This window comes from Amphiprion ocellaris, chromosome 17, assembly GCF_022539595.1.
Source record: "Amphiprion ocellaris isolate individual 3 ecotype Okinawa chromosome 17, ASM2253959v1, whole genome shotgun sequence".
NCBI classification, from domain to species: Eukaryota; Metazoa; Chordata; class Actinopteri; family Pomacentridae; genus Amphiprion; species Amphiprion ocellaris.
This window is the reverse complement of record NC_072782.1, coordinates 28,924,203-28,950,257: the sequence shown is the minus strand read 5'-3', so window position 1 is coordinate 28,950,257 and position 26,055 is coordinate 28,924,203. Positions and strand designations below refer to the sequence as shown.

Genomic DNA, 26,055 nt, shown 5'->3' with positions numbered 1-26,055 from the left:
GACCGATTCTGTAATGGACCTGAGCGTTTCTGTGACGGTTTAGTCGACGATGATGAGTTGTTTTTTTAAATTAGGGATCCAGAATTGCAGAAAAGTGGCGCTGTCAGTTGTAAAAATGATTGTTTGGGTCTAAATTGCTGTTTTTTTTAACGGGTAAAGGATGACGTAAAACAAAATCCGTGACACTGATTCTGTGGTTTATTTTTGTAAAGAAATTGAGGTGGTTTTATACTTTGGAAATCTACTTTAGTTGTACATGAGGTAGTGTTTTTGACAAAGTTTGGTACTTGTGAATGGAGTACAACCACATTTTATTGATTAGTCGTTGCATTTTAATAAAAATACTGGCTTCTCAAATGCAAAAATTGATTGTTTTGACAGTCACACAACATTGATTTAGACTCTGAATTCACTTCAAGAAATAATTAATTGTTTAATTGGTGTTGAAAACAGTTGATGCAGGTTGAGTTGGTTGTTTTATTATATTATAACCTGTTGGTTGTTTCATGCAACAGTCACAAAGTTTCCTCCTCAAAGTGCTTTTCAAAGTTCTTGAAATTTACTAATCAACAGAACCCAGAAGTTTCTTGGTCAAACATGCTGTAAAGGTTTGTCATTGTTCTTCTGGGAGCTCCTGATTGTGTAACAACAGGCGTAGGCTAATGAAGTGACTTTGTCGTTACATCACGTAGTACATTATTAATCTGTCCGGTGAAATGAAGCCACCCGTGGTAATCTTTCCTTTCCCCTCCACAGAACCCGGTCATGGAGGAGACCGTGTGGGAGCAGTACACCGTGACCCTGCAGAGGGTGAGTCCATCTGCACCGGAACACACCCGACGTCATCGCATTTAAAACATTTACTGTTTTCAGCCGTTGTTCCCAAGTGATTCGCCGGAGAGTGCATTTAAATTATTGGTTTGATACTTCGCCGTCAGCTGGCAGTTACGAGACCAGAAAGCTGCTCAGACTGCAGATGTAACAGAGTGAAGTCATGCAATCGTAGAAAAAGTTAGGAATTAATATATTATACATTAGATTCGGAGCTCACTGTACGGTGTGTAAAAGACACAGATATACTGTATATTAAAAAAAATGTTTAATGTTTCCTGAAACTTATGACACATCAGGACCTCTAAAGTCACATTTTCTTAATTTTTAGTCTGATTATTCCTAAATTTGAACCTATTTAGACCAAGAAAAAAATAAGTAAATGAAAGCAAAATGAATGCAGTATTGAAAAAACATGTAAAAAGCCGCCTAATGCTCCTTATTCAGAACCAACTGGTAGAATTAAGCAACAAAATATAACAACTAAACAGACGTTTTAATTATAAAGAGTTGGTTGAGACTGAAACAGAGCAAATAGAAAAATGAATAGAGGACTAGAAACAAAAACACAACAGGAAAATAGATGCTAACGTCACTCCATGTATTTTCAGTGTGCAAATAAGCCACATTTTCACCATGTCAACTGTATAAAGTAATTTATTGTTAATTCCAGCTGATTGTGTTGCCCCTCAGTGGGTATAAAAATAAATTACTACAGGTTTAAATATTTAAAAAGATAAAATCGTAAACACTTGGAGCACAAAGATGCTTAAATGGAAGTTTGGAATTGCACATTTTCTTGTGTTGATAAATGTAAATGACATAAATAATTGAGATGTAGCATAGAGTCACAATTACTGTGTTAAGCATGAAATTGAGTGTAGCTTGTTGCAGCTAAAAAAAAACAATTACTACAGGTTTAAATATACAAAAATATACAATTTTGGTACTTTTTTTGATCAGTAAATAGCTGTAAAATTAATTGGAAATCTGCAATTCTGAATAAATGTTGTGATAGTTGATAGTTTTAGTTATTTATTGACCAAATCTACAACATTTTTGCTTTTAAAATATTGGGTTTTTTTTTCGGATTTGGTGTCTAAATACAGTGTGAAATCACAGCTCGTTTTCACAGTTTGATGTTAAATCGTTAACTATAATTTTTGATCAAGTACAAGAAATCAACAAGAGTACACGACATTCAATTCAAGCTTTAGGTAAAGTCTTTGATTTGGTGATAGAAATTATTCATGATTCTCCTGTTAATTTTGTGTGGACACCAGCCCAGACCCCGGTTCTTCGTTGTCGTTAATGTGAAACACGTGTGCGACTGTGTGAGCAGAGCAAACCAGTTGAGCTTAGGTAATCAGCATGATGAGCTCATTGTCCCGTGCTGCGGCTCACTGAAGCCAGAAAAGCAGATTTAATTTTTTTTTAAAAAAAGGTCCTCTGCTGCAGGCATGTGACCCCCACATCTCAACCCCACAACAGCCAGCTGTCACACTCTGGACATTTAATTTTTCATTCTCTGCTTCCATTATTCACTAAACAGTCCCTTTTTAAAAAAATAAAAAAAAATGTCGCTTTTACTGCAGAACATGACTCACCTTGTTTAATGAAAAAACATCCTGCAAGAGTTTGTTAGACGTCAGTGAACCTGAAACTCAACATGCATGCTAATGTTCTTTATGCAATACAACACATAGCAATAATAGAACATATAATTTGCTTAATTATAATTATTAAATCGAATTTGTTTATGCAGCAAGTTTAAAAGCAACCGAAGTGCTGCACATTTGATCAGATGTCTCCCTTCTAGCATCTTTTCCAGTTCTGTAATTTGAAATTGCACACTTTTTTTATACTCTTGCACTCTTGGACAATATTTGCACTATAAAACACTTAGATTTTTATATTATTCTTATTGTTTATGTTTATATACTGCACATTTTTACTTTTTTATATGTATTTATGGTGGTGGGAACTATCCTCTTTCTGCTGTAGCAAACAGATTTCCCCTCAAGGATTAATAAAGTATCTTTTCTGTTCTAAACGGGCAGCAAGAAAATTATGCACGGACCGCCAATATCCAGTATAAATATGCAGAAAAACTTGTAAAACTTGCAAAATCACTCAATAAAACAGACTAAAATAGTATAAAATACTAGAGGATAGCAAGTTGTAAGATCAGTTTCTATAATAATAACATATATGAAATGTTAGGGAGGATTAAGAGCAGCTATATGCCATTAAAAACTTGTATATGTTGGAGTTTTGCTTGAAAATATCAAAGCAGGAGGAACATTTCATTAAAAGAGGAAGTCTGTTCCAAAGTTTTAAAATTGCTATTGCTCCAATGGTGAGTAATAGTTTGTATAACTAACTACTAGAATATTATATAGATTATGATGCGTCACATTCAGCTAAATTTTCCTCTTCTCTTGACATTTGACGTATAGCAGGACACATCATGAGCAAAACTGAATTATTAAGGTAATTTAAACATATTAAAAGTGCTGTAAGGCAGGTAACAAACACAAAATATGTTTTTTAAAAAAAAAAATTTAAATTAATTTTGCTTATGAATATGTGCACAATGCAGTCAAATTCTGGAGGAGAAATGAGGGAATCTGTTGCTTTAACTTGGAGAAAACACTGGACAGGTTTGATCTGATTAATCAGAAAAATACCGCGACGTTCAACTCTAAGTATATTTTTATAAATTTCAATCAACATGTCAGTCAGCAGCTTAACAGTGCACTTAAAAATACCAACGCAATGTCGTGTCTTTAATAGCAGAGTGTATAAATTGCTTGTTGTCACATTTGCTGCCTGTTTCTCATTATTTTTTGTGTTAAAATTGACATTTTGGCATCATCTGACAGCAACAATCATTTTTTTTCAGTGCTTTTCTAATTGTTTAAGCCTTCGTTTGCTATTTTAAAAACAGGAAATAATCATTTTCTTTACCATTTGTTTAGAAGATTAGAGCAAAAAGAGACTGTTCATGTCATCTTCTCCAGCGTTTGTCTCCCTGCTCTCACTTTCACCCTCCCTTTGCCTCCATGGCCATCTGCTAGAGACAGGGGGAAGTGGTGAATTGTGTGTGTAGGGTTTTTTTTTTTTTTTTAAGTACAGATGGAAGGGAGGGGATAAAGAGATGGGGTCAACAAATCTCTGACCTAATCTCATCTGGGCAAACTGGAGCAGTGGCAGGTAGAATCAGTCAGAGTCCAAAAAAAAAGAAAAGAAGAAAAAAAACATTCCCAAGGCAGGAAGCAAGGAACCTTTAAAATCTGAATTAAAATCTGAAAAAATGTGCACACATGCTTACACATTTGATTCAGAATTTTATGAGATTATTTGTCAGTAGAGCTGCAGAAGAAGGTGCAGAATGATCATACGTGTTTCTGCAGTAATCACAAGTCAAAATCCCTTTGATCAACATGTACAATACAGCCACGATTATACAGTGTGGGCCGACACACGCCACACGGATTACAGGACTTCTCTCACACACGCACGGAATACACTGATTTACATGATCTTGTTGCGTTCAGGATCCAAAGATGGGCTTCGGCATCGCGGTGTCAGGAGGGCGGGACAACCCCAACGAGGACAGCGGAGAAACGTCCATCGTGGTGTCCGACGTCCTGCAGGGAGGTCCAGCTGACGGGTTGTTGTTGTGGGTACCATTTTTATTGTTTTTTATAGTCTTAATTCCTCAGAAAGATCAGAAAAGGCACTTACCGACCTTGCAAAATACACTTTTTGAGTCTAATCGAAGTCTATATCAATGTGTGTTTGTGTTTAGCGAGAATGACCGAGTGATACAGGTGAACGCCATCCCCATGGAGGGAGCCATGCACTCCTTCGCTGTCTCCACACTCAGAAAATGTGGCAAAGTCGCAAAAATTGTAAGTAAAACATTTGAATTTTTTTGGTTTATTTACTGTACAATGCTGGGAAAAAAACTGTTTCCTCATCAGTCAGGAACAGCTCTAAACCCAACCCTGACCCACTCTATATAGTTTGTATCTGGCAAAAATTATTAGTAAAGAGTTTGTTTTTTTTGTTTAAACCTTGCACTTCTTTGGTTATCTACTAAACTCACCCTTAATCCAAACCCTGACCCAAAATATATGCTTTATATCTCATATGTGATACTTCATCCCAGAAAACTCTTTTCCATTGCATTTTCATCAACCTACCTCATGTATTTAAGGTGTAAATAACATTTATGCTACAGTAAGTGCATTAGCAGTAACTCTGGCTCACTTTAAACATCCTATTTTATGCATTTCTGCAGTTATACATACTAGTTAAACACTCATTTCCTTTCCATAATCCTTTGTATAAATGCACGTTATTGTGTGTACTGACCCACTGTACATACTGTATATCTCATATGTGATTGTATTTCAGCCCAGAAAACTCTTTTCCATTGCACTATAATCAACCTACCTCATGTACATAAGGTCTAAATAACATTTATTTTTTTAAAATCGTATTTTCACAAACTTTGGTTCACTTAAAACATGCTCTTTTGCACATTTTTACAGTTGTGCATAATTGTTGAACACTCATTTCCCTTTCATAACCCTTTTTTTCTAAAGCATGTATGTTTTATTTTGTGGACATGTGCACCCACTGTACACACCGTACATCTCATACCTGTTTGTATTTCAGCCCAGAAAACTCTTTTCCATTGCACTATAATCAACCTACTGCATGTACATAAGGTCTAAATAACATTTATTGTTGAAGAAGTGCATTTGCAGTAACTCTGTTTCACTTTAAACACACTATTTCACACATTTCTACCATTGTACATAGCAGTAAAACATTCATTTTCCTTCCATAACATGTTGTTTAAATGCATGTTGTGAACACACGTCCACTGTTCCACTTTACATACTGTACATCTCGTATCGATGTATATTTCAACCTAAAAAATCTCTGTTCATCAACCTACCTCATGCATTTAAGGTGTTGGTACCATTTATTGTTTATTAAGTGTATTTTCAGTAACTTGAGTTCACTTTAAACATGCAATTTATGCATTTCTGCAGGTGTACATAGTAATAAAACACTCATTTTCCTTTCATTACCCCTTGTTTAAGTGCATAATATTTTGTGAATATGTGCAGGGACCCACTCTACACATTGTATATCTCATAACTGTTTATGTTTCATCCCAAAAATCTCTGTTACATTGCACCTCCATCAACCTACCTCATTTATATAAGGTGTAAATAACATTAATGTTAAGTGTATTTGCAGCAACTGATTCTGCAGCTGTACAAACTAGTAAAACACTCATTTTCCTTCCATAACGTCTTATTTAAATGCATGTGTTTTATTTTGTGAACACATGTGCACTGACCCACTGTACACACTGTATATCTAATATCTATTTATATTTTAACCCAAAAAGTCTCTGTTCTGTTGCACTTTAATCAACCTGTTTCATGTATTTAAGGTGTAAAATCATTTATTTTTCACTGTGTATTTGCAGTAGCTTTGGTTTACTTCAAACATGATATTTTACACGTCTGCAATCGTACCTAGCAGTAAAACATTCATTTTCCTTCCGTTGCTCCTTGTTTAAATGCATGTGTGTTTTATGTTGTGAAAACTTGTCACTGACCCACTGTACCTACTATATATATCACATACCTGTTTATATTCCATCCCAGAAATCTCATCTGTAAACTCTGGTTCACTTTAAACATGGTATTTCACACATTTCTGCAGCTGAACTCTCATTTTCCTTCAGTAACCATTTGTTTAAATGCATGTTTTATTTTGTTAAAATATTTTGAAAGCTAAGTAAATATCCTTGAATATCATCACATATGTGGCCAATAAAGCTGATTCTGATTCTGAAAAGTCCATTCGTTGTTGCTTTGAAAGCGGAGCAGGAAATTTAATCACATGGATGTCTCTAAGTTGAGCTCCTAAAAAGGCTACAAACTCCAAAGAATAATCTGTACAACATCAGGATTTAGGTTGTTCTTTGTTTAATCTCTGACTTTTTCCTTTTTTTTTATGGATGAATTCTGTGTCTCTGTCCATCAACAGACAGTGAAGAGGCCCAGGAAGGTTCCAGTCAATCTGCTGAACCGCCCACCGTCCCCCGACGACAGAGTCTTCAACAACGACTACAACGACGAATACAACTACGATCAGGACCGCCGCAGCGTCTACAGCGGCCGGAGCGGCGGCCGAGACCACAGCCTGGAGAGGGAGCGAGGAGGCGGCGGCTACATGGACTCTGGCTACCAAACACGTGAGCGCGACTATGACCGGGACTATGACCGGCGGGAACGCGGCCGGAGCACGGAGCGAGACCTGAGCCCGGACCGGCAGTACCGCAGGGACGGCAGCCGAGGTCGCACTCTGGACCGAGAGCGAAGCCCCGACCGCCGCTACAAGAGCGACCACATGCTGGACCGCGACTACAGCCCGGACAGGAGGTACCGCAGTGAGCGCGCCTTGGACCGAGACCACAGTCCGGATCGGCGCTACCGCAGCGAGCGAGCCCTGGACCGGGAGTACAGCCCCGACAGACGCTACCGCAGCGAGCGAACGCTGGACCGGACCAACAGCCCCGACCTGCGCTACAGGCGAGACAGTCCGGGACGAAGCCACGGCCGCGACCGCAGCTTTGAACGGGGACGAGTCCACAGCGACCCGAGGAAGTACGAGGAGCCGATGAAGAGAAGCGGCAGCAGGGACCGACTGGACCGAACGCCGTCACCCGCCGCTGCACCGATTCCTCTTCCTCGACCCGTCAGAGACCTGGAGCCGCTGGAGAAACCTCTGAACGTGCTGCTGCTGAAGAACCGACCCAACGAAGGTGACAAACTGACAGACATTAACACTAATGTTAGACTGATGGCCTTCATTCTGATAAACTGCAAAGTTACTGTCAAGTTACAACGTTTAGTGACAAAGAAAGACTGAAAACACACGGCGAAGACATTTAACCAAACACATTTTGACGTTAAAAGGCCTCCTGTTGTGGTTGGTATGAAGTATCAGTAAGAAAAAAAAAATTTCAATGTCAATTCTTGTGCCAGTCATTTTCAGTTAATAAGCTGTATGCTCAAACTAATCCATTTTCCACAGCAGGAACTTGTGAGCCAATTTAGAGCGGACCAAACCTTTTGTGCATGTTTTACCACAAGAAACTTCCTGCAGAACCTCTTTATGGACAGAAAAAAGTCCTTAAAAGCGGCTATGTTGGTCTCAACGTTGATTAAACTCTGAGGCAGCAAGAAGCACCATTTTTCTATGTCCGTACTGAGCAGCAGTCCTCTCCTCTCTAACATAATAATAATCTTTTATTTTCTAGAGCACTTTTCCAAATCCAAGTTACAGAATAGTTCCCAAAGCAGCAACATATAACATAAAATGAAATTTACAGGATTTAAGAGATAAAATTAAATTAAAAACTGTAGCAAAAAGTAAAGATATTATTGGAAGAAGTAAAATACAGTTGATAACAAATCAAAATCAGATAAAATCATGAAAGGCTCTCCAATAAAAGTATGTTTTAAAGAGCTGATTTCCTCGGGACACTCAGCCCCCTTTAGTTTTGAGCTGGGCCTCTACCTGAGGATCTTAAAGAGCGTCCTGTTGTATAAATTACTAAAGGGTCAGAAATATAACTAGAAGGGCCTTAAGAGCTTTCAGTAGAACCTTGGAATCTATTCTAAAACTTACTGGGAGTCGGTGTAAGGATGCTTAAACAGGAGTGATGTGTTCCACTTCACCATACGGGCTAACGCACGCTACATTTTTCTTTTCCTGTCCTTTTCTGTGGTCATAGAATTAGAGTTATGTCCACTTACTATTTACTAGTTTGTCTAGTTTGGTTAAAGTGCTTCAAACAGAAGTCATTTCTTTATATGTTGATGCAAAAGTTCTTGCAGCGGAAAATAAACATTGGAAATCTAATGAGATACTCAAGAGCGTTTTAAAACACGTCCCATATTTTAACACTTTGAAAACATTCTTCCTCGGCTGACATTTCAAAATATGTGACACTGATTCAAGCAAGAAAAAACAGCCAATCAAATAGACTGTAAATTTAACAAAATTGAGAATTTAAATGGGGATTTCAGATAAATATTTTCTCAAAACTGTACACACTGTTTTGAAAATTACCTCTAGAATATAAAATCTAGACTCAATTTAATGAAGAACTAAAAAGAGTAAAGTAAAGGTCATCTGTGTAAACCGTTTCTACTGTTTTTAAGCTACACAAACTACATAAAAAATGTGTTTTTATTCCAGAGTACGGCCTTCGTCTGGGCAGCCAGCTCTTCATCAAAGAGATGACCAGCACTGGACTTGCCAGCAGAGATGGAAACCTGCAGGAAGGGGACATCATACTGAAGGTAGAGCTGCACATTATTAATTTACACGACATGTTGGGCTGTTTCTGTACAGTTTGATCTCTCCGTCCTCTCTTTCTGTCAGATTAACGGCACGGCGACAGAAAACCTGTCCCTGACCGACGCTGGGAAGCTGATCGAGAAGTCTCGCAGGAAGCTGCAGCTGGTGGTGCAGAGAGACCGGCGGCAGGTTCTGATCCGAGTCCCGCCGATGGTCGACAGCGACTCGGAGCTCGATGGTGAGAGAATCTCGAAAATGAAAAGCAGCAGCTCCTATCCAGCTTAAAGGAATCACCACCACCTCCACCATCATCATATAATCACTACGAACTTCACATTGATCAACTGTGTAAAACATTGTTCACATTGCTGTTGCTGTATCTGTCGATCTAAACCTGTTTTTCCCTTCATATACAATAAAGGTTTTACTCACATCAGTTTTTAGTTTTATTTGAACACGGATTAACAAAAACACACAAAGCGGTGCTAGCGCTATGAGCTAACCAGACACTCACCCAAACAATCATAATTATTATCCTTCCACCCTCTTGATTACTCACTCTTTTATACCTGTTTTTGGTGTCACATGACCAGACGGCACGCTGCGATTGGTCAGAACCAATCTAGATAAGTGGTGTGAGTGGATTGTTCACTGACCAAATGTTAGCGGGGAGGAGGGGGAATCGCCCAAAGACTCGTGACCCAGTTTGTCTGCTTTTGGGACTGTGTGTGTGTGTGTTGTGTGTGTGTCTGTGTGTGTGAGTGAAAGTCCTCACTCGCCTCTAGCAGGGTGATCTAATCCCCAATCATAATCCCGCTATCGGATATGACAGAATTTCATTATGTTAAGGTTTCTCACCGCAGCAGCCGTCTGGTTTCTGCCGTCCAGCTCTAGCAACAATAGTGACTTCACTGCATGTGGCGTGTGTGAAAATATGGTGAGAAAATGTGGATTTTTAGCTCCGCAAACTTCAAATCACCACTATAATGGTATTTCTGTAGTTTATCACTGCTGCCGTGTGAAAATACACAGAAATGTCAACGTTTCAGAGCTTCTTTGATCTTAGGATATAATTAGCGCTCAGGTGTGAGTGGATGTATGACCTTCGTTTGTCTGTTTTTCTGCTTTAATCACCTGTGGGCCGTATGAGTCACATAAAAGCCACAAAATACAGGAGCATCAAGAATCTAGCAAAAAAAAAAGAAAAAAAGAGTATAGATGCTTCAGTGTTACATTGCTTCAACATGTTTGTTGTTTTTTTTGCAGATATCTCCGAGATCGAGTCGTATCGATCCTACTCTCCACAGGACGACAGACGAGGACACCACTCCGACCTCTCCTCACACTCCTCCAATGAAAGGCTCAGAGACAAACCCAGGTATTTTTGACTTATTTCAGATGTGCCACATTACCATAAAAGCCCACAAAATAGAAAATAAATCACAAAAAGTGCAAAAGACTAACAAAAAAAACCCTCAAAAATGAGTAGAATGAACTTTAATTTATTCCTCTTTGCTTTAAATGTTGTACGAAATCCCAAAAACGTGTTTATTGTTAAACATTTTTGCATTTTTCAAGCGTTTATTGGTTTGTTTTCTTAAATTGTACTCATTTTGAGGTTGTCCACACTATTCCATGAGTTCACCCAACAAAATAATAAACATCCACTCAAGCAAATGGCTTCTTAGAATTTAAATTGAGTCGTAGTTCGTAGTTGTTAAAGGATATTCCAGGTTTATTTCAAACTGGCACAGTTAACATAAATGTGGCTCGATGAGATGTTTTTACTAGATTTTATGAGGATTTGTGAGATAAGATAAAACTTACGCAACATGCATTGCCTAGTAGAAAAGCAAAAAGATGTAAGTACAATATTTCATTGAAGAAAAATAACTAAGACTAGAAATGAAAAGGTAGTTAATAATTCTGGCAATTATAATAAGGTAGTAAAGCAACATCACTTCTGGTAAACAAATACTGCAAATGAAATTGAATTTTTACACCTAAAATTGAAATGTTGCTTCTGAAAAATTAGATATTGTTCATTACATCGACATTGTGCAACAAACCTCCTATAGCTTTCAAAATAATCTTGATTTTTAATGCAAATGTTTCCCTGAGTCTGATGGGAAATAAACACAGAAAGGTGTGTTGTTTTTCTGTAAACCGTCTGAACTCGAGCAGTTTCTTGGTGTTTTTTTGCTCCTGCTATATTTTTAACTCACTGTGGGCTAAAAAGCACAGCTATTTATATTTTATATATAAGACAGAGCTTTTAAAATCATATTTGTGTCCTAAGATTTGCCAACACAGCCTCAACAGCTGATAAAAAATATCTAAATACATGTATTAGATGTGACTTGAGTACAATAATTAACTTTTATTGCAATATAAAATCCTGCACCTTTATGGAAACTGTGGCTAGAAGTAAAGAGAACTTAAACAAATCTCTTGTGAAATATGACACCATTAGAATGTCAGAAGTCTTACAGGATAAAACAAAAGTTGAATTTTCTTTGATTCATTATAAAAAATTGTCAAAGTCTGGAATCAACATGTACATAATGTACATAACTTGTCACTAATGACTTCTTAAATGCGCTGAAAAGTACAGAATTTTTAGTTTCTATGATGCAAATGGATTATTTTTTGGTCAATTTTTAAATAAGACGTGTAGAATAAACCAATTTCGAAGAATATTATAATTTTAGCTCAGACAGAGAACCCTCAGAAAGACAATTATTCCTGTTTTTACAGCTTCTTGTAGCAAATACTGTAAATCTGATGATTTAAAACAAAAACAAAACAAAAATGCCGTTTGGACTCACTGCAGGGTTAAATCTTCTGTCACAGGATGGAATTATTTCCCGCAACTAAAGATTTAACTGCTTAATTTAGAGCTTCCTAAAGTCATTAAACTCCATCTGTTTGTGTTAGTGGAAATCAGATTTTTAAAGAAAAAGTAAACTCATTGAACAAAGCTGCTGTCATATTTGATTTTCATATCTTCAGTTTCATCTTTCATTTTCAGATGCCACAAAGGAAATGAGCCCAGACTTATTAAAATATCCCCGGCGTTTTATTATTTGTCTTGTTAAAAACAGCAGAAAAATAAATCAGGATAATGCAGGATTATGTTGACTCATGCTTCGTGAAGCTTAGCTGCTCCATCACATTAAATATTAAAATTACCAGCATCGTTAATGATGCATTATTTTCCACCATGTTGGATTTTGTTATGAGAGAACTGAATGCTTTAAAGCAGAGGTGTCAAACATGCGGCCCGCGGCCCAAGATTTGTAAATCTGTAAATTTGTATAATTTCTAGACCCTGACAAGTTGTTTTGATAGTAAAGTAAAATGCTAGGTTATTCATTGTTCTTTTGTCGTTTTGTGCCTCATTTTTGTAATATTTTGTCCTGTTTTTTTTGTCTGACTTTTGTCGTTTGTCACATGCTTTTATTTTGTTTATCATTTTTGTCGTTTTGTGTTTCCTTTTTGTCATGCTTGTTTTTTTTCTTATTTTTATCATTGTTTTTCGCTTTATTCATTGTTTTTTTGTCTCATTTTTGTCGTTTTGTGTTTTTTTTTGTTTCACTTGTGTCATTTGTCCATTTTGTTGTAGCTTTGTGTCTCGTTTTTGTACTATTTTGTCTTGTTTTTGTAATTTTTTTCTTTTTTGTCTGACTTTTGTCGTTTTGATCATTAAGTAAAGTACTATATCATTCATTTCCAGATAGCTGTGACTAAATGTTTTGTTCCTTTGTAGACACTCTGTGATCTGGAAGTTTTAATGTGTAAATAACAAACTGAGGCTGAATGTTTTTGAAATGAAATGTATCTTTCTTAAAAAATTTCAGGTTGTTCATGATGTTTTGTAAAAAGATAATTCATTAAATGCAAAAACATTTTCAGAACGTACCTTTTTTGCACTAAAACAAAGGAAAAATTTGGAGTTGTCCTAAGTTATAGATTATTATGCTGTGATTTTAGTGATCGCTTGAGATTAAATTGGGCTGAATGGGGCCCCTGAACTAAAAAGAGTTTGGCATCCCTGCTTTAAAGGTTTGAATTTCAATATAATAAGCATATTTGTGACTGGATTGTTCTAAAATATAAATTTGTGTCATTATTAGAGAGGACCCGCCGAACAGAATGGCAAAAATGGGCGCCATGCCGACGCCGTTCAGAGGCACTGATAGAGGCGTTGAGGACACGCCCCCTTCACAGGCAGAGAGGGAGGAGCCACGATCAGAGACGCCACCAGGTGAACAGATTTCTGCTTCTGAAAGTCCAAAGCTGTGTTGAAGCAACAGATTATGTGAATAAATGGAAATGTGAATGAGTAAAATAAAAGTTTGTGTTCTGTACCAGCCGTCACCGTGGCGCCAAAGGTTCACGCTCCTCCTAAGGTGCCTCTAAAGCCGAGCATAGAGGACCAGGAAGTATACGGGTCAGTATTTAACAAATAGTGACGCTATTCTGGTTGATGCGCTGTTTTTGAGACTCATACGTGACGTTCTTCTTCTTTTTTTCCCTTCCTTTTCTGGTACTTTTCGGATGTCTGCGCGATTCAGGCCGAACACGATGATGGTTCGCTTCCAGAAAGGCGACAGCGTCGGTCTGAGGCTGGCCGGAGGAAACGATGTCGGCATCTTCATCGCCGGAGTTCAGGAGGACAGTGCAGCCGAGCAGGAGGGTCTGCACACCGGAGACCAGATCATGAAGGTGAGGCGCCTTTAAATCCACCTTAAAACCTGCAGATTCAGATAAAATGACGGAAAAACACAACATGGACACAAAAGACATGATGTGTAATTTTTTTTTCATGTGAGATATTGCTTCAGTACATCAGAATCATTGCCAGTGTCAATTTTTCTGTTCTAGTCTTACTTTACTGTACTTATTTTTAGATTGTTTTTCTATTAGGCTCTGAATTTTCTCATGTGATTTTGTTTTCTGGGCAATATCTAGCATGAGAATTTCCTTTGGGATTAATAAAGTTTTAACATAACTTGAATTTACTTAAATACCCTTTGCTTAGTTAAATTAGCACTTTGTTATTGTTACAGGAAAGCAATTATCACAGCCACTTATGTGTTAAAACTCATATAAATTATATATTTTAACATTTTCAATCATCCACACACTTTAAAGTTCAATAAAGCAAATTATTAGCTTACTGTATCACCTTAAAATGAAATATATGTTGACATTCGTCTGTCCATACTGCAAATATTGCTTTTCATCCTCTTAAATCAATGTAAATTATTGTTGCTTTGCCATTAATTTGAATTACTGTAATCATTTAACTATCAACTTAACTTCATTTAGGCTCCTACGTGTTCCTACAGTTTTTATGTCTGATTTCTTCTGTAACAAATGTTGTTTTTAATGTGTAAATCTGTTATTGTGTGTTTCAGGTGAACAACATGGACTTCAGAGGGATGGTGCGTGAAGATGCCGTCCTCTACCTGCTGGAGATCCCCAAAGGAGAAGATGTGACCATTCTGGCCCAGAGCAAACCTGAAGGTACTGGACTGGATAAATAACAAAAAACTACCACCAATGTTAAATAAACTAATGACAAATATAGCGGCAAATAAAAGCGTAAAAGCACACGTTCATGCAATAAAAACGCTGGTTGCATTGAGTCATGTTGTAGTTTTTAGCTTTTTCATCATTTTTACAACAAGCCTTGTGATGTTTTCTGACTGGTTGAACCCAAAATAACTCTTCATTCTATGTGTTTCAGTGTACAAGGACATTTTAGCTTCCGGCCGAGGCGACTCTTTCTTCATCCGAACCCACTTTGAGTTTGAGAAAGAAGCTCCGCAGAGTCTTCCTTTCTCCAGAGGGGAGATCTTCAAAGTGACCGACACACTTTACGACGGCAAACTGGGCAACTGGCTGGCGATCCGCACCGACAAAGACAACCAGCTGCTGGAGAAAGGAATCATCCCCAACAAGAGCAGGTACGAGAAATTTCTATATGTGGGGCTAAAGATTTATCTGCATCTGTAAGAAAGATATGGTTATGAAAAACATTCAGTAGTGGTATTCAGTAGTTGTGGTGCTTTTGACCTCATCTCATGATTTCCATTCTCTAGTTGCCATGGAATTGAAGATGCTAAAGTTTCCGAGTGCTTTAAAAAAGTCCTCCTCAATGACTCAAACTCTTCCACTTTCCCTTATTTACCATTAAAATGACCAAATAAAGGATGTAGTTTCTAAAAGTCTCTGACTATATGAATAAATGAAGTTTTGCCAGAAAGAAAACTCCTTAAACCCCTTACAAATCTGGAAATAATCCAGAAACAGAACAGTTAGCCTTTAAAGTTGGTAAAAATTGAGGATTTATGTCTGCCTAAAGTATATCCGTATATATAATTGGCATACAATTTGTTTTATATAACACCTTCATCTGCACTACAGCACACATGATTAATGTAAATATGTATAATAACATAATAACATGTAGTCTATATATATGCACAACGTACGCTGCACTTTAGTTGAAAATGTGATTTTTTTTTTAATTTTTCTTTTCTTTAAAAAGTTTGATCTTTTTAATGTTGTTTTCCTGTAACTTGTCTAAATGCTGCAAAATTTAATCTACAGTGGTCACTATCAGTTTGGACAGTCTGTGTTTGGGCTCCTCTTGCAGAAAATACACAATAAATAAAAGGAAATTGATGCTATTTTTGCAATGAATCCTGCAAAACCAAATATGTCCATGTGTGTGGGAAAACTGAAAGAAGGGAGTTGGGACGCAGGCCTCCTCAGGGAGTTCAAGAAGTTAAAAACAGACAAAAACATCTTTCTAGTGTGTTTATTCTTCATATAATGGCGTAACAATAGCTGGTAATCCTCCAGTACACAGCCAGACACCAATAATCATCAAAAACATGCATAAAGTGGACTTAAAACTACTTGAAACCTCTGATTTCTTTTCTGAATCTTGTCTTACAGAGCAGAACAAATGGCGAACGTCCAGAACGCTGCTCGGGCCGCATCAGGCAACGACCGAGGAGACTTCTGGAGGCTCCGAGGTCAAAGAGCAGCCAAGAAAAAAGACCTTCGGAAGAGCCGAGAGGACCTGAGTGCCGCTCCGGTCACCACTCGGTTCCCCGCCTACGAGAGGGTGGTGTTACGAGAAGGTAGCTACAAAACAAGTTACCTACCTAGATCGAGTTGTTTGTGTTGAAAATCTGAGTGAATTCACTGTTTATTGTTGTTTTGCAGCTGGTTTTAAGAGGCCTGTGGTGATATTTGGGCCCATTTCTGACGCAGTGAACGACAAACTGGCCAACGACATTCCCAACGATTTTGTCGTCGCCAGTAAGTGTCATCAAAAATTAAAATAACACGTTAGCAGCTAGAACAGATCTTCTAGATTGTGGGTCATCTGTTTTCTCTTCCAGAAACTGTGTAATTTCTGCTTAAAATAAAATGTCAGCAACAAGAACAGATCTTGTAGTTTGTGAGTCACCTCCTTCCTCTTCCAGAAACTGAACCCAAAGATGCAGGAAGTGAGAAATCCTCGGGAGTGGTGAGACTAAACACCATCCGGCAAATCATCGAACAGGTAGGCTACAGTATAAAATAACGCCTCTGTATGAAAACACTGTTCTCTTTTCAGTTATTTCACCTCCTGATGTTTCTCAGGACCGTCACGCTCTGCTGGATGTGACTCCTAAAGCCGTGGACACCCTGAACTACACCCAGTGGTACCCCATCGTCATCTTCCTCAACCCCGACAGCAAGCAGGGCGTCAAGACCATGAGGAGCCGCCTGATGCCCGGATCCAACCGCAGCGCCAGGAAGCTGTACGAGCAGGCGGTGAAGCTGAGGAAGACCTGCTCACATCTGTTCACTGGTAGGTTTCATTCAACAGGAAGTTAGAGTAGAGATGGAACTGGTCTGAAGGTCAGAAAATGGAAATAATCTGAGTTTAGTGAACTCGCTAGACCTGAATCCTGCTGCTAAGATCATTAAGCTGCCTTCAAACAACTGATTCAGAATCTTACTACTACTAGTACTACTTGGACTACTACTACTACTACTACTACTACTGCTGCTATTTGTGGCTGTCTTCTTGGTTCTTCTTGGTTTTCTGGTTCTTTATATCTTGTTGATGTATACCTAGCATATCTAGACATAAATTTAAATTATCCATTGATTTCTCCTACATGTGGCAGACTTTCTGTCCACGTAATGTATAATGTAAGCGTAACGTAATCTTTACCCCTCACCTGTCTACATTCATGTTTTTATATTATGCAGGTTTTAAGAGAAACATAGTATAAAACATTGAATACATTAAACGTACATGTTTCATTTGCCTTTTAGTGACCTGTTATGATTTACACTCATTGACTGGCACATTGTTCACAATTAGAATCTGTTTTATCGCCAAGTTGGTTTTTAATCTGAGAAATTAGATGTTAACACTGACAAATACAGAATTTTAAAAGGATACAATTTAAATTGGAAGCAAGTGTTACAAGTCAAATAATCCACAAGTATAGCAAATCTAAGGAATTATGAGTAATAAAAAAAAGTAATAGAATAATTAATGATTTACAGAAATGTGCAAATTCTTCACCTCAGTCTGTACTGATGTTGATGTCTTACCTCATGTTTGTTTTTCTGCACATTTAGCGACCATCGACCTGAACTCGGCCAATGACGCCTGGTACGGCAGCGTGAAAGATTCGATTCGGGAGCAGCAGGACCGAGCTGTGTGGGTCTGTGAGGGCAAGGTGAGGATCAAAATCCACTTCTTAAACCACTTTATTTAGTTTTATTAGTCCACTGTCTGGATCCTGGAGTTTTATTATCAGCCAGACATCTTCAAAAGCTGTTTTCTTGTAAGTTAAAAGGACATTTTGGTGTTTTTCCGTGACTTCCTGTCTTCAGTTGGACGGTTCGGAGGAAGACCTGGATCTCCATGACGACCGCATGTCCTACCTGTCAGCGATGAGCGCCGACTACCTGAGCATGGACAGCCGTCTGACCAGCGACTACGACGACACGGCGGACGAGGGCGGAGCTTACACGGACAACGAGCTGGACGAGGCGCTGGACGAACCTCAGCCTGTTTCAGCCATCAGCCGGTCATCAGAGCCGGTTCTACCAGACGATGTGAGCAAAACACTTTTGTTTAATACTCTGTATGTGTTTAGAATAGAAGGTGTTTCCTTTTAACAGCAACCCTCGGGGCTCCAGACGGCTTCTAAAATGGTCACATTAGCTACTGTTGGCTGTCATGGTTAAAAAAAAAAAGTACTTCTGAACTGGTTCAGTCTGACAAGTGCAACAATCCATTTTGCTGTTAATCCAATGATGAAACTATCTACGACTTATTTTTTTAAATAACAGAATACAAATAGAGACAATGAGGCTGGCGCAGTGGGATGACCGAGTTTGTTAAGAAGAAAAAAGTCGTCCAGTAAATTCAATCATGATGGCTAACGCAGTGCAAGGGCTGCAGAATTAAATGAATATTAACAGAGATCACAATTTTGGCTTCCTGCAATAATATATACATGATCAACTGCAATATTGACATTTAAAATGTGCTCCACTCACAGTAAACACTGCAGAAAATTACTGTTTTAATTTGCTTAACTTCAGAACAGCTTATTTTGCTATTTTTCCAATAATTTTTGGCCTCACCTGTTTGAGCTGCTGTACATCAGATGCTAGCATGTACCTTAGCCTGCATCTAAGGCCATTTGGGAATATCTGTAAATTAAGATAAAACTTTATTAATCCCAAAGGAAATTATTGTGCCAGATAATGCTCAGGAAAAAAAAATGACAGAAGAAATGCTGTGCCTAAAATGTAGAAAGCAATTATAAATGAGTACTTAAATAAAAATAAGTATCTAAAATAATGGTAGAATGTAGTTGTTACAACAGCTGGATGCAAATGAGGCCTGAAAGAGACAAGACAAGAAATACAAAAGTACCATAAAGCTAAAAAGAAGGATATAATAAAGACTTTGTGCACCTTTTACACGTGCAGATGTGGCTTTATGAATATACAGTACATACTGATAACCTGCAGATATGGCATGATTGTTCATGCTTGAATGATCTGTTGCACTTGAAGACTGTAAAGAGAAAACGTTGTTAAAGAGATGTTGTTGCACTGGATGAGCTGCAAGATAAAACAAAATTCAGCAAGTGAGGAGTTCAGCATGTGTCCACTTTATAGGAATAATATCAGAGAAAGGCTGGGGATAAAATTCAGATATTTTTTACATTAAATATTTGACAATATTTGGGGAGAAACTATGTGCCGGTGCGACCATTTCCATGACTGTTTACCCTTTGTTGTTGTTGTTGTCGTCACCGTGTGTGTGTTTGTGTAGAGGCCTCAGCCTGAACCTCGGGGTCGTATGAGGAGGGCAGGCAGCAGAGAGATGCTGCACAGAGAACCCAGTCCTCCCCCTTCGTTTGTCCCTGAACCCCCAAAGGTGAGAATCTCCCACCTGCTTCCTCCACCTTCACCTAACATCAGTCCACCTTTACTCACCTCTAATCAATAATAGCTCCTCTGAAGCAGCTCTGAAACCAAGGCTGCCTTCTAAACTTTCTACTTTAAGTACAGCTGCTTTAGTGCATTCTACTTCATCATAATATTGCAGCTTAAACTTTAAACCTTCCAGTCTGTTGTGTTAAATGAGACGTCTGGGTGTTATCGGAAGCTCGGCTTGTTTATATTTATAAGTGTTCAGAGGATTGTGGGTCAGAATGACCAGAGAAACATGTTGACCTGCATACTTCAAAATCCAATCATATGTAGTAGGACATCCGAGTGTTTTTGGCGTACTGCACATGTCATACTGGATGCTGGGGCATCTTTTCCTGATATATTATATAAGATGGAGGTATGGATGTTGGAACGCAGCCCAAAAGTCCCAGAATCTTTTAGTTTCAGGGACAGAAGTGGGGAATTTTCTGCATTTTGACTGCGTTCTACAACCCTGCAAAGAAGAAGGAAAATTAGCCAGATGATGCTCTTTTATTTAAGCCTGGGCAATAAAACGACAGCAAAAAGTACCAATAATAGACACTACGTCAATACCAACAAGAAATATGTTCAGCAGAATATTTGACAGCTTAATATAAAAGCATCAGATGCAAACTGCAGTGAAAGAATGTAAAGAAAATGCAAAGTTTGGCTTCTTAAACAAACCCAAGCTCATAAAAGCCATTTATGTTCCTCTATAATGGAGCTAAACAATTGAAATTTAAATTGTAACCTCAGTCAGCTTATCTGGAAGCTGATTTTACTTGCTTTAATAATGTATTAAGGTGACATCATGAATTTATTTGTGTGTTGAGTTAATGTTGAAAGTAAAAACTCTGTGCTTGGTAATAGTTAAATTCAATGTAATGTGTTTAAATTCAAATATAAACTATTTTTCTGCTGGTCTTTAATAAAAACTATTACTAATTATCAATATTAACTGACATAAAACCTCAAAAATCATGAAATTTCTCATAAATTTTATTAGATTTTTACATTTTTATCATAATTGCTACCATTTACGTTTGCAAAAGTGCACAGAGATTTTAAAATAGACCTAATTTTTTATCCCAAATTGTTGCTAGAGTTTGTTGTTGGCCCGTTCTTCTGTAGCTCCAAGTTGTTGCGTCAAAGCAGAATTTTTTTTAAAAATTGTTCGTAGTTGTTGTTTTAAGATGTTTATGACTCAACAGCAACGTTCAGCTCTACAGACCACCATCTTTAAAGCCCCTGAAGCTTCACAAAGTGGTAAATAAATGTTAAATAATGGTTCAGAATATTCCAGACTATGGTGAACAGTTTGTTCATGTTTCCAGGTTCGTGCTCAGACTCGTACCGACTCGACGCGAAGCTACGAGTCGCACTCGAGCAGCACCGTCAGCAGCGACGCAGCCGGAAACAAACCGCCGCCTCCACCGGTGGCCATGAAGCCAAACATCGCTCGACTGAACCAGTCATCAGAGGAGCAGAGTCCAGGGAAGGAGGAGGACGAGGATCCGGCCAACAAGTCCTTCCTGGGAAAGGTCCCAATCATCTTCTATAGCTTCACTTCTTCACGTTACAGCTCACAGCTCCTCTTTAAGAAACATCATCTCGTATTTTTATATTCCTTTCTAACGTTCAGAAGCTTTGACTCGGTGATTAAATATTTTTCCTTCCTCTTTTACTTTCTCTGCTTCTTAAATGAAATAGAAAACGAGTGACCAGGTAACTGCAGACATGAATCCTCCCCGTGTGTTTGCAGCCCTCCTCTCCAATCCATAATAGCTCCTTGTCCTTCATAAAAATCACAATAAATGTTTCATTTGATCGTCACTTTCATGAGAATCCTGCCCTGTGGATGTGCAGCATCTATTAATTCTTTTTATTGAAAATGAAGCATAATTAACTTGTTTTTTTCCCCCCAGATTAAAGCGTTTGAGAAGATGGACCATCTGGCCCGAGCTCAGAGGCTCCTGGAGCTGCAGGAGGCTGAAAATGCTCGAGTCAGTATTATTATTATCAGCCAAATAAGAAGAGCAAGCAGTATGGACAGTCATCCTATTTTTTTTTTTACTTACAAGCTGGTCATGCAAGTTCTAGGAAGAGGCAATAAAAACAGTGTCATGATCAAGTCGTTAGGGTTCAATCAGGCCATAAATGTCCAAGGCCACCTTCAATTATGTGACAAAATACGCATATTGGATGTACAGACCTACTGGTAAGGGATTAACTCTGTGGCTTCACTGTTACATCACAGCTTTACTGCTAAATTACCTTTGCATTTTTTGATAAATAAGAGAAATATGCAGGTTACAGTGTGTGTGCACCGAAGGTTTTAAGGTTGGAGTCTTCATGGAATATTAAAATGTCATTCAGAGCTTCATTTTTATTATTATTTTATACAACATAAGTGAGTATATCTCAGTGTATAATCACTTAACCCTCCTGTTGGCTTCATTTACGGCCACAAAAAAATATTGTTTCCTTGTCTGAAAAAAATCAGCAAAAAAATTCCCCAAATTTCTGAAAATTTGCAAACCCTTCAGGAAGAAAATTCCAATAATTCCTTAAAAGTTTCCCTTATATTATTTTTTTAAAAATTGCCCAAATTTGGCAAGAAGATTCGTGTAAATATTTTCAAAAAATGACTAAAAATCTTCCAAAAAGTCCTAAAAATATCTAAAGTGATTACATATATATCAGTAAAACTTCTAATATTTTCTTTAAGAACATTCACAGAAAAATCAACCAAAATCCAGTGAAATTTGCTGGATTTTGGTTGATTTTTATGTGAATGTTCTTAAGAAACATTTTTAACATTTCTTTTTTTCCCTCCAAAAAATGTTCAAAGATTTCCCAAAAATGTTGAAAATGTGGACATCAGAAGTTTTGCTGTGAATTATTTTTTTTTCCCACATTTTCAAACTTTAAAACGGGTCAATTTTGACCTGCAGAACGACACGAGGGTTAAATATCAATTGGCAGATTATTTAATGTACATCTGGGTGTATAAATGTTGATTAAAAGCAGATTTAAATAATGTGGACTATCTTTTAAGTAAACAAAGACAGAGAAAGCTGCCGTAACACTTCTGTCCTTCTGGGATTCATGTAAAGTTTTGTTCTTTTTGGATTAATTCTGACAGATCTGGGTCTGTTTCTTTTCTCTCCACAGCTGGAAATCGCCCAGAAGCATCCCGACATTTACGCCATCCCAGTGAAGCTGCCAAAACCCAACCTCAACCGTCCTCAGCCAATAGGGTGAGAGAGAATCACTCAGAAAAACGTGCTGTTCTTCATTGAGATGAGCCTCTAACCAGGGCAGTGGGTTGGTGTTTAGCACTGACGCCTTGCAGCTAGAAGATCCCTGGTTCATGTTCCCACCTTCCCAGGATCTTCCTGCATGGAGTCTCCATGTTCTCCTGTCCATGTGTGGGTTTTCTCCAGGTTCTCCAGCTTCCTCCCACAGTCTAAAAACATGCTGAGGTTACCTGGTGACTCTAAATTGTCCGTAGGTGTGAATGTGATTGATTGTTGACACCTTTGATAGACTCCAGCCCCCGTGACTGATGAGGATTAAGCAGTGTGTAGATAATGGATGGATGGATGGATGGAAGTCTCTAACCTGCTGTTGGTTTCTTTGTTGTCAGTTCCAGCTCCAACCCGGAGCCTCAGACTCCGTCCAGACCTTCGTACTCGGAGTCGAGGGGCCACGAGGACGACGAGGCCGAGTACCGGCGGCAGCTGGCCGACCAGACCAAGAGAGGATACTACAACCCCCAGAAGTACAAGGACACCGAGCTGTAGGCCGGGAAAACAGGGAGCTGCGCCGTCTGTTGCCACGGTAACGGCTTCAGCAGCTTCACCTTGACACTCAGAACTCCTCTATCTGTTCCCATCTGTGGATCTGGGCCACAAACACACAGAAACCACCTGTCCTGAACAAAGAGAAACTTCTTCACACACCTGATGTTTCAGTGTAAATATTCTATTTGTGTCTGAGTGAGCTTTGATTTTCCTCCATTCCATCCAACTTTAGTTTCTGCCTCTTATAGCAACATTACGGTCGGTCAAAGAGCCTTTTTTGTAAAAATAAATACTTATTTTTGCAGATATGTCCAGAATCTATACAGACTTTTCTAACCATTTGGATAAAAATAACTAGTTGTAAGTAGTTTTAGTTTCCTCTCCAGGCAGCTCAGGATGACACGTTTACTTAATTAGGTTGTAGACAGAATAAATGTAAAGAATTATGTATAGAAACAAGTAAGATGAGACGTTTAGAAGCCGTCAGATCAACAGAAAACAGTGCATGTCTGAAAGAATCATAATAATAACCAAGGAGAAAATATCCAAATCCAGTCCAGCTGTTATATACAATCAATGTTTGTTCAACATCATGGATTTTCACAGTTTCAGAGGTGTTTCATTTTCTAAAAAACTGATTTTCTCCTCTGTTTCTAGACTGTAATGTTTAATAAATGAGAGGCAGAAACTGAAAACCTATCAGTGCAGATACTGTAGCCTCTACAGTATCTGCACTGATAGGTTTTTATAAAAGTTGGTTTCCGTGCGTCAAGAACCATGTAAAACAGTGTGTCAGTGTGTTTCAGACAGGTGCATTCTGGGAAGCAGCCGCGGATCTTCAAGTGCCTTGTAGCTTCTATATATATAAAAACGTCTGAAGCTGTTAAAAAATTAGAAGCCGGGTGCAAAACATGGTGTGTTTTTTGTAAAATAGACCGAACAGGAGAACTTTCTGACTAAAGTTACAGGATACAAGCTGTGGATTTATGCTGGAAACTTCCTACTGTGTTGTTTCTTTCCTTTTTTTTTTGCCTACTTTGTTGATGCAGAAGAGTCTCGCCTTCACAAGAGAGAACATCTATGTCTTATATTTACAAAGTTAAAAGATCACAGAAATGTTCTTTTATGTTTTTGGTGAATGCTGTATTTTCCCAGTCAGCTGGAACAAACCGACCTGTAAAAGAAAGTTTATCAAGAACCGGTGAAATGTTTGTCTTCTTCAGCAGCAGCTCGCTAACAGAGACAATCACCTTTTTGTTGTTTTTATATCGAATTTCCGCCCGACTCCGTCACGTCTTTGTACACAACAAGTTCTGGGAAAAGTGGTGACAATCATGTTATCAGTCTGAAAACCTGTTTTAGTTTGTGATTCTCTTTTTTTTTTAGTTTGTCGTCTCCTGAGTGTTACACACAGACTCTTGGGAAAATCCTATGAAATAAATCTCTTTTTTTTACACTGTGGTCAAAGTGTCGAGTTGTACTTGTGTTCTCAGGGATACAAGAAATGATGGTCGTGTTAATATCTCCTTTAACCCTCCTGTTGTCCTCATTTACGGGCACCAAAAAATATTGTTTCCTTGTCTGAAAAAAAAATCCCCAAATTTCTGAAAATTTGCAAAACCTTCAGGAAGAAAATTCCAATAATTCCTTAAAAGTTTCCCCAAAAAGTTTTATGTTTAAAAAAATCTCCCAAATTTGGCAAGAAAATTCATGTAAATCTTTTCAAAAAATGAGTAAAAATCTTCCAAAAAATTCTAAAAATATCTAAAGTGATTCCATATATATCAGTAAAACTTCTGATATTTTCTTTAAGAACATTCACATATTTTTTTTTTGTGAATGTTCTTACAGAAACATTTTTAACATTTCTTTTTTTCCACCAAAAAATGTTCAAAAATTTCCCAAAAATGTTGAAAATGTGGACATCAGAAGTTTCACTGTGAAAATGTTTTTTTTTCTCCACATTTTCAAACTTTAAAACGGATCAGTTTTGACCTGCAGGACGACATGAAGGGTAAAGAGTTGTTTTTTGGGGGAAAAAGCAGCTCACAGTGAAGTTACTGGACACACTTTGAGGTGCATTCACACTAAACTAACACTAAATGTCTCCTTTCTTACTCCACATATCTGCAGAGTTATTTGCCTGTAATTTATAACAAAACTGACACATAAACGTGGTTATCCTGCCAAACACAATCACTGATACTGCAGGAAATAAATCCACTAGAAGTTTACCTGTTGGTTTTTTTTTATTGCACTTTTGTAGAGTTGTTTATATTTTTAATTAAATATAGAATTAGCTGATGGAGTTATTTGTCTTGGTGGTTTGCTAAAATTCAGAAACACTTTAATGTAACAAATGAAGTCCAAATTGACTTGTTTTCATTTTATTGGCGAGCCCCTTTCCTAATTTCATATAATTTAATTTCTCATGAAGTCATTCCAGGCTGCATAGTAATCTGACAGGATATTTTGTGTTTCTGCAGCC

The 26,055-nt window shown here is 37.9% G+C and overlaps 1 protein-coding gene across 8 annotated transcripts in view; it reads left to right on the top strand.

Annotated features, from left to right (window-relative positions):
* Window positions 1-25,028, top strand: part of tjp2a (tight junction protein 2a (zona occludens 2)) — a 47,346-nt gene extending 22,318 nt beyond the window's left edge. For 5 of the 8 annotated variants that reach the window (XM_055019364.1, XM_055019365.1, XM_055019359.1 and 2 more), the window contains 24 exons: window positions 757-810; window positions 4,392-4,516; window positions 4,646-4,748; window positions 6,916-7,693; window positions 9,136-9,239; window positions 9,322-9,475; window positions 10,504-10,615; window positions 13,374-13,504; window positions 13,612-13,690; window positions 13,815-13,965; window positions 14,661-14,769; window positions 14,993-15,212; window positions 16,210-16,397; window positions 16,483-16,578; window positions 16,746-16,825; window positions 16,906-17,116; window positions 17,902-18,002; window positions 18,160-18,384; window positions 19,619-19,723; window positions 21,096-21,302; window positions 21,472-21,486; window positions 21,687-21,764; window positions 22,936-23,021; window positions 23,411-25,028. In XM_055019364.1, coding sequence (XP_054875339.1) covers window positions 757-810; window positions 4,392-4,516; window positions 4,646-4,748; window positions 6,916-7,693; window positions 9,136-9,239; window positions 9,322-9,475; window positions 10,504-10,615; window positions 13,374-13,504; window positions 13,612-13,690; window positions 13,815-13,965; window positions 14,661-14,769; window positions 14,993-15,212; window positions 16,210-16,397; window positions 16,483-16,578; window positions 16,746-16,825; window positions 16,906-17,116; window positions 17,902-18,002; window positions 18,160-18,384; window positions 19,619-19,723; window positions 21,096-21,302; window positions 21,472-21,486; window positions 21,687-21,764; window positions 22,936-23,021; window positions 23,411-23,567 — 3,669 coding nt within the window. In that variant the 3' untranslated portion in view covers window positions 23,568-25,028. The remainder of the gene's footprint in view (window positions 1-756; window positions 811-4,391; window positions 4,517-4,645; window positions 4,749-6,915; window positions 7,694-9,135; window positions 9,240-9,321; window positions 9,476-10,503; window positions 10,616-13,373; window positions 13,505-13,611; window positions 13,691-13,814; window positions 13,966-14,660; window positions 14,770-14,992; window positions 15,213-16,209; window positions 16,398-16,482; window positions 16,579-16,745; window positions 16,826-16,905; window positions 17,117-17,901; window positions 18,003-18,159; window positions 18,385-19,618; window positions 19,724-21,095; window positions 21,303-21,471; window positions 21,487-21,686; window positions 21,765-22,935; window positions 23,022-23,410) is intronic. The other 3 variants (XM_055019361.1, XM_055019360.1, XM_055019366.1) reach the window with 3 other exon arrangements.
* The last annotated feature ends 1,027 nt before the right edge of the window (window positions 25,029-26,055 follow it).